At 36.6% G+C, this 14,221-nt stretch overlaps 1 protein-coding gene across 1 annotated transcript in view; it reads left to right on the forward strand.

The window, feature by feature from the left end:
• Positions 1-2,053: 2,053 nt before the first annotated feature.
• RANBP9 (RAN binding protein 9) overlaps positions 2,054-14,221 on the forward strand; it is a gene marked incomplete at its 5' end in the record, with an annotated part of 28,680 nt that continues 16,512 nt past the window's right edge. Inside the window, 3 exons of the mRNA XM_010083774.1 lie at positions 2,054-2,165; positions 11,500-11,552; positions 13,478-13,645. Of these exons, the coding sequence (XP_010082076.1) occupies positions 2,054-2,165; positions 11,500-11,552; positions 13,478-13,645 (333 nt within the window). The remainder of the gene's footprint in view (positions 2,166-11,499; positions 11,553-13,477; positions 13,646-14,221) is intronic.

Here is a 14,221-nt window from a genome sequence, read left to right on the forward strand (position 1 = left end):
AAAATAAATAAAAATATCTGAGTTTAAAAACTCAGAAGTTTTTAATGTTCTCCCCATAAAATTTTGGATGCTTTTAGGTAAAGGATTTCTGCATACTTAGGAATGATAATCTAATTTATAGTAGCTAAATAGTGAGCTACCAGCACTTGAAAACCAAGCAAACGTATGGAAACTCTAAAGTTATGTGTTTGGTTATTACCGTGGTGGACACAGCCTGAGGAAATAACGTAAAAGTGGTGAACAACAAAACATAAAACATGCATTCTGTCTTGTGTATGGAGGAGTAAATTACTGATTTTTCCTCATGTGAGAGTTCTGAAAACAATATGCAGAAGGTAGGTAATAAGCCTAATATTGTAAAACTTGTGAGGTGATTGAAGGATCTTTGTGTAAAATGTTTAGTAATGACATATTAAAGTGACCGATGTGTTTACACCTAGAAAAGTAGGATAGTCAGCCAGTTGCCTTACGGTAGTAACACACTGAGGTGAACTAGTTACATCAGAAAAACTTTGTAGGTTAAACCTAATTTCAAAGAGTGAAGAATTCATGCTGTGCTAGCAGAATTTTGGATGCAAGTGCAGCTGTGGTGAAACGGAGAGGTCTCCTTGCCTGAGTATTTGCCATTTGGTTATAGGTGGTTGGTGCTAGCTCTGCAGGCACATCAGCCTTTACTGTTTTATCAACATGTACACTAGAGGGCTCTGGGGATAGAGGCTCGGTTGTGTAGGTCAGCTGTGCCTGATCTTTCTTGTTGGCTGTGCTATCTGTCATTTTCCTGTGGTTTCTTCTGAGCTGTATGAGTTGACTTGCTGCACATGAATTAGTCTGTGCCTGAGCAATAATTGCAGTGCTAATGCCACTGAAAGGACTGTGGTTCTTGGTTTGTTTTTTTTACATATGCAGATCAATTGCTATGCAGGTGCGATAGGCCTCACTGTCTGGACTGGAGATGACAGCTGGAGTGCTGCAGCCCAAGTGATTCGTACAGCACACTCAAAACTGTCATCTCTTTTCATCATGCCTCAGATCCACACAGAGAGTGGGCATGAGATCTGCATGAATTATTCTTATGGCAATGACAATCCATCCCTGGTTGCCATCTTATTGAAATACCTCTAGCCAGGATCCATTATACTTTCCACCTTGCTCTCTTGCCTTTTTTTTTTTTTTTTTCCTAAACTGTCGTGTGACACCATGTGTCTTTCACACAATAATTGAGGGATTTTACTGTGCCTGTGAGAGACTGAGCTTGCTTGAATATGTTGCTGCTAAAACAAGTCATCTGGCCAAAAGCCTGCTTCCAGGTTGCCTTTGGAACAAAGGTCTGTGAAGAGGGTGACACGTTCAGAAGAATTAGTCTTAGTGGAGTGCAAGAGGCTCTCGGGTTTAGGTTGAAAATCCCTGGAGTGGACGAGAGCTGGCACTGGGCATTCTTCTTGTGGCAGAGCTGATATGTAGTGAGCTTTATAAAAAAAAGGAGTAGGAGCTGCATTGGCTCAGTTGCAGGCGGAATGTTTAATACTGTCCTGAACTAGTATTCAGAACATGGAAATGAGTTATAAGTTGTATGTTCTATATGATGACTGATGTTTATTCTGAAGGACATTAGAATTAAAGTATCTCAAGTCACTTGAAGATCCAGAAGCACTAAGTATTAGATTAAACTGTTACAGCATGTTTCAGGCTATAAAAATAAGTAAGTGCTATGCATTTGAGAAATCATACAGTTCTTTCAAACCTAGAAGGCCTTTTGTCAGTTATGTTACTTACAGTGGTGAAACTTTTTTCTAGTTTCTCTTCAAATAATCATTGAACTTTTTAGAGTAGTATATCTAGAACTTCTCATAGCATGCTTGGTTGCAGTGAAGGTGCCTATAATGAAAACTTAATATTGGAAGAAAATATTCTAACATAAAAATGAGGCTGATTAAAATATTGTATATTGTTTGCTCATTACATAAGCCTTCTGTTTTGAGTAGTTGGTATGTATAGCTTTGAGTCTAATTATCTAAAATACATTTTTGTTGTTTTGAATGCAATTGTTTTTCAGGTCATGGAAAAACTCCAAAAGATGCTGCTTCCGTTCGAGCTACACATCCCATACCTGCAGCCTGTGGCATATACTATTTTGAAGTTAAAATTGTCAGTAAGGGAAGAGATGGGTAAGCATTGAGTACATTATTAATTAATAATTACTTGAAATACTGTCTCACATCATCTTTATTTCAGTCAACAGATGTTTTTTGGTATGAAAACTTATTTCTGTATTTTACCACTTTTTATATAGCTTAGTTCCTTATTAATGAGAAGTTGCACTCTGATATTTGATAGTTTTAGGGGAGTTGATTGTGGTATTTACTGTCCACAAATCAGTGTACACAATAAATACCATAGCAGCATGTTCTCATGTTCTCTTGACAAAGAGGTTAGGGTTTGAACGACCATAGTTTGATGCTGCTTTCGTCTTTAAAGGAGTTGTGTTGTTTTCTGACTATATGGCTTTACAGACTTTCATGTAATTTTTAGGAAGTTTTTGGGGTGTGCAGCACACCAGCTTATCTCCTTAGTGCAGGAGTCTTTTCACGGATGTTGTATCAGTTTTAAAATGGAAAGTTGTTCTTAAGGCTACTTGTTGATGAACAGTAATAAGAATAAAGGGAAATGTTCTGAAGATGTGTCTGGGAATTTGTCACCCTGTGGAAAGAACAAGAGTTGAGGAGTGAGTGCAGCTGCTGCTTCCCAGAATCCACCTGAAGTATAAATCTGTTGAAGCATGGGTGATACCATGCTTTTAAGTCTGCTGAAGCAGATAGAGTCTCACCTGGGAAAGTCCTGAGGTGCTAATGAAATCTTTGCTAGACTAATTTCTTTTCATGTTTCACTGCTTTTTGGTAAAGGGTGTGTTTTAATCCTGAGACATTGATTATATTGCCTGTGTAGGGCTGTATAAGCAATACTTCTTTCCAATATGCTGTAGTATATACTGTGTTTCTCTTTCAAGGTTCCATTCAGGATTGAATGTCATTGTCCTAACTACTGTACAAGCATGTTGCAAGTGGTTATATCCTGTTGTGAAAATAAATCTCAAGAGAAAAGAACTATGTCATAGCTCTTTGGATGAAAGTCAGTATCTTTGTCCTTTCTTTGTCTGTCTTGCTGCTGCTTCTTTCTTTCATTTTCCCAGTGTTCTATTAGCCAAAGTGATGATTAGAAAGCATGGTAGGAAGAAGAGTATTAACTGCAGTAAGTTATATTTACATCTCTATTGAAATCTCCAGTTACTTTAAAAACAAATAAATACATATATGTGTCAGTTAAAGCAGAGTATTGCAGCAAGTACTGTGAAACATTTTATATGATTGGGGAAACTAAATATAGTTGTAGCTTTAAATTAAACCTTTATAAGCTTTTAGCACAGTCCTCATTTGTAGTTAATCTATCAGAGAACCAGAAGTAATGTACATAGCTTTTGTTCTTTAATTTCCTAATACAGTACTCAAGGGAATGAGATAGGTATTGCATTTTGCATGCAACTCTGTAATTTTAGTTTCATCTAAATTTTTAGAATAGGAGCTTAATTAAAGCAAACTACATTGGCAATCTAGGAATGGGATTGAACAAGGGTATGCTAAGTCCTGTGGTCCTGTTCTTGTGATTTGGAGATGCAAGCCTTAGTCTCTACATCTGTTATAGTACTTACTGTCCTCTCACTTTCCAAAAATGATCACTATGGTGGCAATTCTCTTAGCTAGGTAGGTATATCCAAATGGGACTTTTCTGGTCTGTTTCAAATCTTGATTTCCATTTTCTTATGCTGCTTTTTACTGAGTTCAGTTGCACTAATTGTTAACATATTTAGGTCCTTTGGCTTTGTGTAAAGTGGTAATACATCTGCCTTACAGCCCCACAGTTAATATTTTATTTCAGGTACCAGTTAATGTTTCTGTCTTTTACACAACTAAAGATAGTTGCATGACACTGTCATAGTTTATGTAAACTACAAGTCTTAAAGCTTTGTGCTGTTGCTGTGGGTGTCCTTTAATGGTGAAGGTGTAATCTCGCTTAGTTGAGAGTCTGTGAGCTTTGCTGCTACTTTAGGTTGCGTTCTTTGACATTTTATACTGGGCATAAGCATACTGTGGTTCCACTTGCCAAGGGGCTGTCAATGGTATCTGCTGAATACCTGGCTTGCAGAAGCAAAATGCTGTTACATTATTTTACGTTATAAACAAGTTATGTGTGTATGATTTACGGAGTGATTACCCGTTTCTGCATCAATTTCAGGCTTAGGCTTGTTGGTTCTTGTAATGAATCTCTTTGTTTCCAGCGAGGGCAATGGTTTTTGAATGTTTACAATTCTTACTCTAAACTGTAGTTTGAAGACTTTGTGGTGATTTGGTCATGAGAAGCGGCAGTGGCTGAACACTCATTGAGTTCGCTTCCATTGTCCCAGTTGGTGACTGTTTGTGTCAGCTTCATGGTAAACCCAATTGGGTAGCTCATAACCTCAAGAGTGAGTTCAGTTTTCAGCCAGATTCGTTCTCCAGTGTGACTGTTTGTATGGCTTCAGGAGTAGCTATGGCAGCAGAAGAGAGGGGAACTTGGGGCAGAAATGAAAATCTGGGCCTAGGATGGTGACAGTGCTACTTTTGGTCATGACATGAGCTTATGCCCACTTACTTTTAGTTTAAAGGCAGATTTTTTGTTTGTTTTTTAAATCTTTCACCAGGAGAGACTTTTTGTCTTGTTTCTTTCCCAGGGAAGTCGCCTTTATCCTCCATGTCTTGGATTTCTGTCCATTCTTTATTTGTTGATTTGTAAATGCATTTACTAGCAATGATACTGATAGTAATGCTATTTACTTCTAGACAGTCTTTAGTGCTTTCAGAACAGCTGAGAATTATGTATGCTTAAAATGGAATATCCTTTAAGCAGATATGCTTTTCTTTAAAGAATGAAAACAAGAATTGGAAGTGGTAAGCCATCTAGAAGAAAAAATGAAACCTGAGTTTAGAAAGGCTTTAGTTTTTAGCAGATAGCACTTAGCTTACACTTTGGTGAGCATGGTTGTTTAGCCTGTGGTGTGGTTGTACTGATGCAGATCTTCAAGAGCATGCTTTATATTGCATGTGTAAGTTCTGCACTAAAAATAGTGCTACAGCAACTCATGGAAGTAATCAGTATGCTTTTTGGTAAAGCAGCGTTAGATAGGCTTTAGACGCCTGTTTGGATTATGGCTGTTTTTTAACACTGGCCATACAATTGTCATCTGTTGTTTGGCAGTATCTTGTAGTATGTCGTATATGTGATGAAGTGGGTGAAAAAATAAAAATGTAAAAACAATCCAAAACAAATACCATGAGAGTTAAGTTTGAGTTTTCATGACACCAATGCCTATGGTTTAAGATGAGCTGTTCTAGTGCACTTGAGTGATGTTTGTGTGAAATACAAATGCTTTGTCTTCTAGAGCATGTACGTGTGACTCTTTAAACAGAATCCATACTTTTAATTGCAAATTATTTCTGTTGCAGTAAGTTGGCTTTTCCTTTAGCATCTAGTATACCCATTTTCTTGTTCACAACCAAAGCATAAACCAGTAAACAAAGTGTAGAACCTCTTCAGTTGCTGTTTCGTTTTGTATGCTACTAATCTAATATAAAAACTTTCTGCAGTCTTAAGACCTATTTTAATAGTTTCGGTATGTCCCCAGCAGTTTGTTGCAAACTTCACTCAGTCTCTATTTACAGGTGAGTGTGTCTTGTGGCATTATTAGCAGAGTACTTGTGTACAATGTAGAATCTGACAAGTCTGAAGTGGCTTTCTTGCGTTAGTGCCTTCATTTGAATTGCCGCAGCTGCAAAAAGAGATTGGATCATGAATCAGCAAGTGTATCTTTTCTTAAACTATAGATAGAAGTAGTTCATTTTTTACCTGAGTGTACAAGGCCAGACATTTGACAGAAATGAACAGCAACTAAATGTTTAAGAGGATTATTTGAGGTTTGTGTTTAACTGGTCAGAAATGTGTGGAACTGGAACAAGAGTTCTATTTCTTTGTTGATGTTTTCTGGAAAGTAAGATTTCTAATTTAAAAAGAAAGTCAAGAGGATATTTAATTTCTTGGTCCTTGCTTCTTGCAAAATCTTTTAAGCTATTTCTTTCTTAGGAGGTTCATTGACATAAATGTCATGCATAGATGATACTGCAGCCCAGACTTAAATGATATTATTGTTTACGCAGTTATCTTTTTTGACAGTATGGTCCCCAGAAAGGCTTAATGCTTAGGGAGCAGCGTCACAAGACAGAAATTGTGCAACCTCTGAAAGGGAGAGGGATGTCAGTAAATTAGAATCTTTCTAGGAACATTATGGGAATTGCAAGCAAAATGTTACAGGAATAACAGTTTCAAGCGCTAAGCAAGATGACGACTTTTTTTTTTCCCCTTCTCTGTGTAGAACTGGATTAATCTGAAACCATGGGTTTATCATTTTCAAGATACTGTTTCCTGGGAAACATTCCGTAAAATTAAACTTGTTTTCAATTTGAAATGAAAGACTCAAACTGTCTATGGCATATTTTGAAACATTTAAATAGAGAAAAATTTAACAGCTCATTTCCTATTGTGATTGTGCAGACAATAAGAATCTTGGATTAGCATATTCCTACAAAATTTTAATGCAGAGTAACTATATTAAGTATGAAATTCAGATAACTTTTTAGTGTGCTATATTTCTGACATCATACTATAACGTCAATGAAGACTGTGTAGAAAACTGTAGGAGAACATGATCCAAACTTTTTACATCCCTGCAAGTCAGTCAGTTGCAAAGGCCCTTGAGAAGATCATTTAGTCTTTAAATTCTTACAGGTGTTGCAGTTTTTTCTACTTTTACCCTTTTCTAAGATACAAGCTTGATAGTAAAACAAACTGCATTTGTTGTCCAGCTTACATTTTTTTCATAGTGTTAATTTTACTTTTCTTAGTAGTCAATGCATTTGAAACGTTAGGATGTTTTCAGATGCCTTGTTTATGGGTGCAAAGTTCTGTTAGCGCTTGGACTTAGGTTCCTTACAGCTGTTATGATAACCTAGGCTTTAACACCGTATGGTTTATGTTGCTTTCTTTAAGTATATAGCATGTCGGTGATAAGATACCAGGTTGATTATTTACTTTCATCATCACCAAAACAGCTTGGATTTCAAAGCGTGATGTAGCACTTCTCCAGGTTATACTGTCTTTAATAGGACATGTAAGCACAGTGAAAGTCAGAAGGAATTTGAGTCTTTGCAGATAGCAGGTTGCTAATGAAATTTCTGTAGTTGTTGTTTTCATTACATAGATAGGCTAAAATATTTTACTTGTCTTTACAAATGCAGTATGGAATATTTGGGTTTGGTTTTTTTTTTTCACTAGAGAAGTGGTAGCCGCTAGTAAGCTTTCTGAGGTACCTATGGTTTGGTATAGTTTTTGAGATTTTGTATTCCTCTTTATGGAATGGGCACAATAGGATATAATTTACCTGGATTCTGATTATTATCAACTTCCTTATTGAAAGATCTTTCATACAGCTTCCATACAGAGGCTAAAGGATCTAGTGGAACAGTTCCAAATAAAAATTGGAATTGTGTATCTTTTATATGAACTGCTGGTTTTTTTTTTCTTTTTCCTTATGTTTTAGCAGTCTCTAGTACTGTACCATCTCTTATTGCTTTTTTTTTCCCTTCTGTCTGGTTCTGGATTTTTTATTTCTCGCACTCAGCCTATTCAGGCATCCAAGTAGAAACTTTAGGCTCCAGCAAAAATGTGAATTTAGCTGTTTGACTGGAAAGATACTTGAGGAGAAAACTCTTACTGTGACTTTGCTGCTGCTCATACAATTTACTGTAGAGAAGCCTAGGCTCTTCAGTGTTAGTGGGAAAAAATAGGTATCACAGTGCCTGTGTTTTTTGACGTTAACTTTTCTTTTGCTTTGTGGCAAAAAAGTTGAATCTTCAGCAAATTTTAAACTCTGCAGTTTTGTAGTATTCCTAAAAAATTCTATATGATTTGCAGTTGTGAAATGTAAACGAGAAGATGTGCCATGACATTAAAACGTAATCTATGTCTTTAATGAACTGGAACAAGGATAAATACAATTTGAAGTGAAAAATCAGAGTATGTGAGATGCGCTTGCTTTCTTGGTCCTTAATACCAATTTTGCTGCACTTTAAATTTGTTTTCAGCTGTAGTCTCTTATTTCAGTCTCTCATGGGCTGATTTAATGTATTCCATGAGTGGTTTTACATGTTATTTGTAATTTTACGAGCTCCTGCAAGACTTGAGCACTTTAATGAGGTGATGAGTAGCCATCAGTGGGGACAGAAACATTCAGAGAGAGGGGCTTCTTAATAACAGGGGTCCCAGACCACTTCCTTCCATTTGCCTAGGTAAGTGATTCTCCCATCGTAGCAGCCAGGGATGTTTATGGGTGGAGAGCTGAAGTGAAGGCACCATCCACAGGTACAGAGGGAAGTGACAAGGGAGGTGGCATCAGAAACACACCGTTACTCACCCTCTCTGGTCTCACAAACCACCATATATCTTGTCCATTTTTGGAAGGTGCTACATGTCGGAGTGAGTGTGCTGCTTCCTGGTGTTGGCACCTCTGTTCCCCCAGGGCTCTGTTACGGCATGACACAGTCGAAGTGGACCTGTTCTTCCCATCTGTGGCTATCTCCTAGACAAAACCCATCTATGTGATGGGACAGCGGGCAGTGCATCATGAACCGACTGAGACCAGTCTGGGCCAGCATTGTACCTGCATGCTAGCGTGTCTGCTTCTTGTGCTGCCTTGCATTTTTATCATGGACTGAAGGAGAAGAACTTAAATGCATAGCTTTGCCACTGTTTTTCTCCTGATTCTTAGGCACATGATACGTGAACCTTAAGGAAGCAAACAGGAGGACAGTTTATATAATTCCTCCCACTAAAGCAAGTCTTTTTGTAGACAGTGACTCTGGACCTAAATGTGGGCTAAGCTTCTTTAAAAAACAAACAAGTCTTTTTTAAGCTTACAGGTGTCAGGAAGAAAAAAGTTATGTGTTAGTGGTTTGGCATAAATACGACTCCTGTTGATTAATTTAGAGCATCTGAAGCCTGTCTGTCATGGTACTGTTTTCCCCCTCAATTTATAGGGTACTGTATCTAGTTGAACATGAGATTAACTATCCATCAACTATAACAAATAATAAATTTGCTTAATTGATGAGCCTTTCATTTCACTGACTTGCAAACCATAAATTGTATAGTCATTCCTTTTTCCTTTTGAAAGATGTCTATAGCAAATGTGTTAATTATTTGAAATGTTTTAATCTAATGTTGCTTGAGTTTCTTCTATTGATACCACATCTCCTTGGTGAAATGGTGTTAACATTCCAGGTCACTCTAAGTGAAAAATATTTATTGTTGAACATTGGTCTTCTTACTGAGGTGCTGTCAGTGTGTAGTGCTTTCTAGTCATTGCCAGTGGGTAAAGAGTCCTTGTTCTCAGCTGCATTAAATACAGTGGGTCTGTGGTTACAATTGTTACTGAGTTAAAGAGGAGGCTCAGAAGATATGAGATATGAGGGAGAAAAAACAGGTTGTACCAAAAGATGATAGTTTTCTATCTAGCATTTTACGTTTTTGTGTACCTTAATCTTGTTTCTGTAAGACTACTGAAATGAAACTTTGATTGGGATTAAGAGTTTTTTTTAATATGACTCGGGTTGAAAGGCTTTTTGCAGTCAGTGGAGTTCTTTAAGTTATCTAAAATTATTTTTAAAAGTAAGTTTTCTTTCTTTAAGTTCTCCTTAACAGGAGACTTTACAATAACAGATTTTCAGTCTTTACATGAGAATCCTTTGCACATAAAACTCTGGACTATCCTAATAACAATCATGCCTTTATTGTTTTAGACAAAATCAAGGGTTTTCCACTTCTTGCTTTCATTTATAATTGTTTTGTTGACCCTGCTGCTGCAGTGCTGCCTTAGTAATATAATTAGCAACGCAGTGAAGTTTAATCTTTTGTCTGCTGCCCTTTGCTCCAGCTCTTTGGTGTCTCTAAATGTAGTATCTGCTTTATGTGTTTCTGAGGTTCCATTTCACGTTGTTGGTATGTTGGAGGGAGACGAAGATGGGGATCATAACTTAGAAATGATCAGCGAAGGGCGTTTTATATAAGTTTGATACTTATAACATAGAAGTGGTTAAGGTAACTGTTGAAAGTGATCAATAGAAAAAATAAAGCCCAGTACACACTCTAAGCCTGTGACCTCTGAGCTCTCCTGCTCCGTTTCATTCTATATTAAATGTAGTTAAAGTAGATGAACCTGTACTTCCTAGTAGAGTAGTTGCTTTAAATTTGCATTTTATGAGATGGGAATACAGAGGTTGTGTTTGTTGTCTTAAACTGTTTTCAGATTGGCATGGATGAATTTTTTTTTTCATACAGCTTACTAGCTCATGGTAAATTTATGTTAACTAATTTGATCTAGTGTCAAAATGATTTGCATCTTTTGCTAAACTAGGAAATGTTAGGTGTAGGTGATTTTTTTGATACTTGCTTTTAGTTGGTGGGTTTTGTTTGGTTTTTGGTTACAGGGTGCCTAGCTTTTCATTGTGCTGGTTTTCTTTTTGGTTTCCTATCATCTTGGTCGTGAAATTACTTTTGCTTAAGAAACAAATAAAACTGATTTTACTAAATTCAAATAGTGTGATTTTTGAGGTTTTTGGCTGGATGGATTATTAATTTCAGCTTTCCAGTATTTGCTATTAAATTGTTAATAATTGTACTGGACACTGACTTTATTTAAACTACCTTTGTAAAGCTGACATTGGGACTTTATTGACCTAGCCATAACTTGTTTAGACTCAAGATTGCTGATCAATGTAGTAAAAATGTTTTCTCTCTTTAGTTTGCCAACAGCTAAGTAACACTGCTGGTAAATTTCTCAAGATAGCATTCTGCTCTGTGACCCAGGCCTTTTATGTTTGAGTCTGATCTTTTCATAAGTGTTGTGCAAGGATGCATTTTGCTGCTGAAATTATGCACAGTCTTGTGCGTATTTTGTAAAACAACTCATTCCAGTTTGTCTGCAAAACATGTTTATGTACGTTGAAGGGGATTAAATTGGTATGTGTATAGCTTTACCCCTGCTTTCAAAATAAGACATGGCCTTTGGCTTTCTTGATCCATGCTTTAAATGCTGTGGCTAATAGCAGTATTCTTCGTTGGTAACCCAGGGTGCCTAAGAGAAAATAAAGTTGTCCTTAGCTCCTCCAGGGACAGAATCTGTCTATATACAATATATACCAGGAATTACTTTTCAGTTCCCTTGCTGTTATGCCAGTATTAAATGACCTCTCAGCAGCTTGGTATGTGATGAATGAGCACAGTGTTTCTTGGCGATACCCCATGTATATGTGTATTTTTGTAAGAGACAGATAAATGTCTTTTGTTCTTTCATTTTGACAGTTACATGGGAATTGGGCTTTCGGCACAGGGTGTGAACATGAACAGACTACCAGGTATGTTTCAGTATTTATTATGTTTGGTAAGTTACTTAAGTCGGTTAATTGTGTTTTTAAAATATGCTTGACCTCGATGGGAAGGTTCTGGTAAGCGATAGAGAGTATAGCATGACATCTTTGTTGTATCTGTTATCTGAATTATTTAAAGCTTGACGATAAAAAGTTTAGTTTTTTATGATTATTTTACTGTACATTTGCTCCTGTACTACTTCCCCTGAACCCTTAGTGTTATTTGTAACAAAAACTTTCTGTCAAACACGGAGTGAGCTCTCCTACTATGTTTCCGTACCGTTACTTTTCCAACCTCAATAGTAAGGATGTGTAGCATAGTTTTAAGTTTTGACTGTTCCGTTGACCTACGTGGTCCAGGGACACCGTCTTGTTAACCATTGTCCCCAATATCTACGTATAGTTTTTAAAGAAGTTTTGTGTGTGTGTGTGCATGTTGGGGTTTTTTTTAATAGATCTTTAAATGTAAACAAAAACAAACAAACAAAAAAAACAACCACAAATACCCCCTCATTTTTAAAAAATTATTACTATTAGCCAAGTATAAAATCATGTTGAATTGACCATAGAGTATCTGTATTCTGTTTCTTCTGCATTGCTACTTTGTCACCCAAATGTTCTGGTAAAGCCTTATGATGACAGCAAGTCCCGGTCACACTGTGAGCCTAGCTAAGGATGGTGCATTGTTAGCGGGAGGCATTAAGTTTATTTTGAGTATGATTTAGGATACATTGCAAATAATTATCGAAGATAATACTAAGCAGTGTAACTGCAGTAATTTGGGATATTGAATTTACTGAGAGATGCTTAATGTGGTGCCAGCTGAAGCTACTGATGATACGGATGAAGGGCCCAAGCATGGAAAATACTTCCAAATTAGCCTGTACGCAGCAGCTTGACAGAAGAATAAACACACAGTATTTTACTCTTTAAAAATAGTTTGTCAGTGTAAATTCTTGTAATCAGAATGCACCTATATATATATATATATACACATATATAAAACTTGGCAATTTATATTAAAGATCATGCTTTATATTGTTTTGACTAGATATTTAGTAGATCTGTTAAAAAGATTTTGTGGTGCCTGAAAGTTTACTCCTCTTCTCCGTGTTTTTGTTTAGTATTGTATTGCAGAGAGTGTGGACAGGTATTTTTAAATGAGCTGAGACTAAAATTGCTTGCTGTGAATTTCACTGAGTAGTGTAACAATATGAAGCTTGTTAACTGGTTCTGCAGCTTCTTCACCTGCAAAATTAGCACCATATTTGCACACATAATGATGTGCCTGCTGGCTGGGACTTTCACCTGTATTGATAATTTTTTTCCTTCTTTTTTTTTTTTTTTTTAATTTTTAGGGGCAGCAAAGATAGTGACACTATAGTCTGGAGATTCTGCTATTATGCAGTCTCCTTGCTGCTGAATAGTCATTAAGAATAATCAGGAGTAGAAATGTGTTTCCCCAGAGATGCGTGTTTGGGTTTTAGCCAGGAAGAATTTGATTATGACATATGGTAGCAATAGTTTTGCAAGATGAAAGGGAAACAGGACAATCTTCACTGCTTTATTGGGACGCTCACGTCTGCATATAGCTTTTCAAATTTTAACATCGTAGCTGATCATATTTTTATGTTGATAATTTTGTGGATTTACTTCAAGAGAAAAATGTATTGTCTGAATTTGCATTACCTGTTACTACAAATGGAATTACCTGTTCAGCTGTTTTGATACAAGAAGTTAGTTTTTTTTTTCAAAGGAAACAGATTTGTTAGTTAGATAAGAAATCTTAGAAATAAGAAAGCTGAGCGTAGTAAGCAACTGTATTAACCAGGTTAGAATAGACTTTGCATAGTCTTTCTATTATTTCATAAAAAAAAGGAAACTAACAAATTGCAAATGCTTTTGTTCTCTAGGTTGGGATAAACATTCATATGGTTATCACGGAGATGATGGACATTCATTCTGTTCCTCTGGAACTGGACAACCCTATGGCCCAACATTTACTACGGGTGATGTCATTGGTTGTTGTGTCAACCTTATCAATAACACCTGCTTCTACACAAAGAATGGACACAGCTTGGGTATGGAGAAACATTATCTTTAATTATAACATTATATTTGTAAGTCTGTTGTAAATCTGAAATTCTCTTCATATCGGGAGCATTTTTTAATGGTTTGTATATAATTATCAAGTCACTTAATGCAATTTAATCAGCAAAGATACAAAATGTTAAAGAAGAAAAAAATCTACTTCCTACATCAAGGAGAGAACAAGGGCTTGGGAAGAGATCTTGGAATTGTGCTGAGGGGAGCAGGAAGTTTCAAGGGATAAAGCTCAGAAAGAAGAAATAGGGTTTTTATCATAGGTAGAAATCCGATAAGGAGAAGAGGCTAGCTTGAAATGAAATAAGAGGCTATTGGGATAAGGACTCTTGAAGTCACTGTTGTGTTCTCACATTGCCAAACATGAGGAAGGCTTGCAAAGTAGTAAGAAGGACATGGTTTAAATTCTTCTCTGTGTCTCTCGGAACAAGACTGCCTGTTTGTTTGCTCAGGCCCTAAGCAAACAGATCTAACTTTGGAGTTGTCCTGCCCCTACTCAGAGCAGGGCTGATGCCTCAATCGGTCAATTCCAAGTAGTCACTTCAGTGATTCTG

The sequence above is a fragment of the Pterocles gutturalis genome, unplaced genomic scaffold (genome assembly GCF_000699245.1).
Source record: "Pterocles gutturalis isolate BGI_N339 unplaced genomic scaffold, ASM69924v1 scaffold33351, whole genome shotgun sequence".
NCBI lineage: Eukaryota > Metazoa > Chordata > Aves > Pterocliformes > Pteroclidae > Pterocles > Pterocles gutturalis.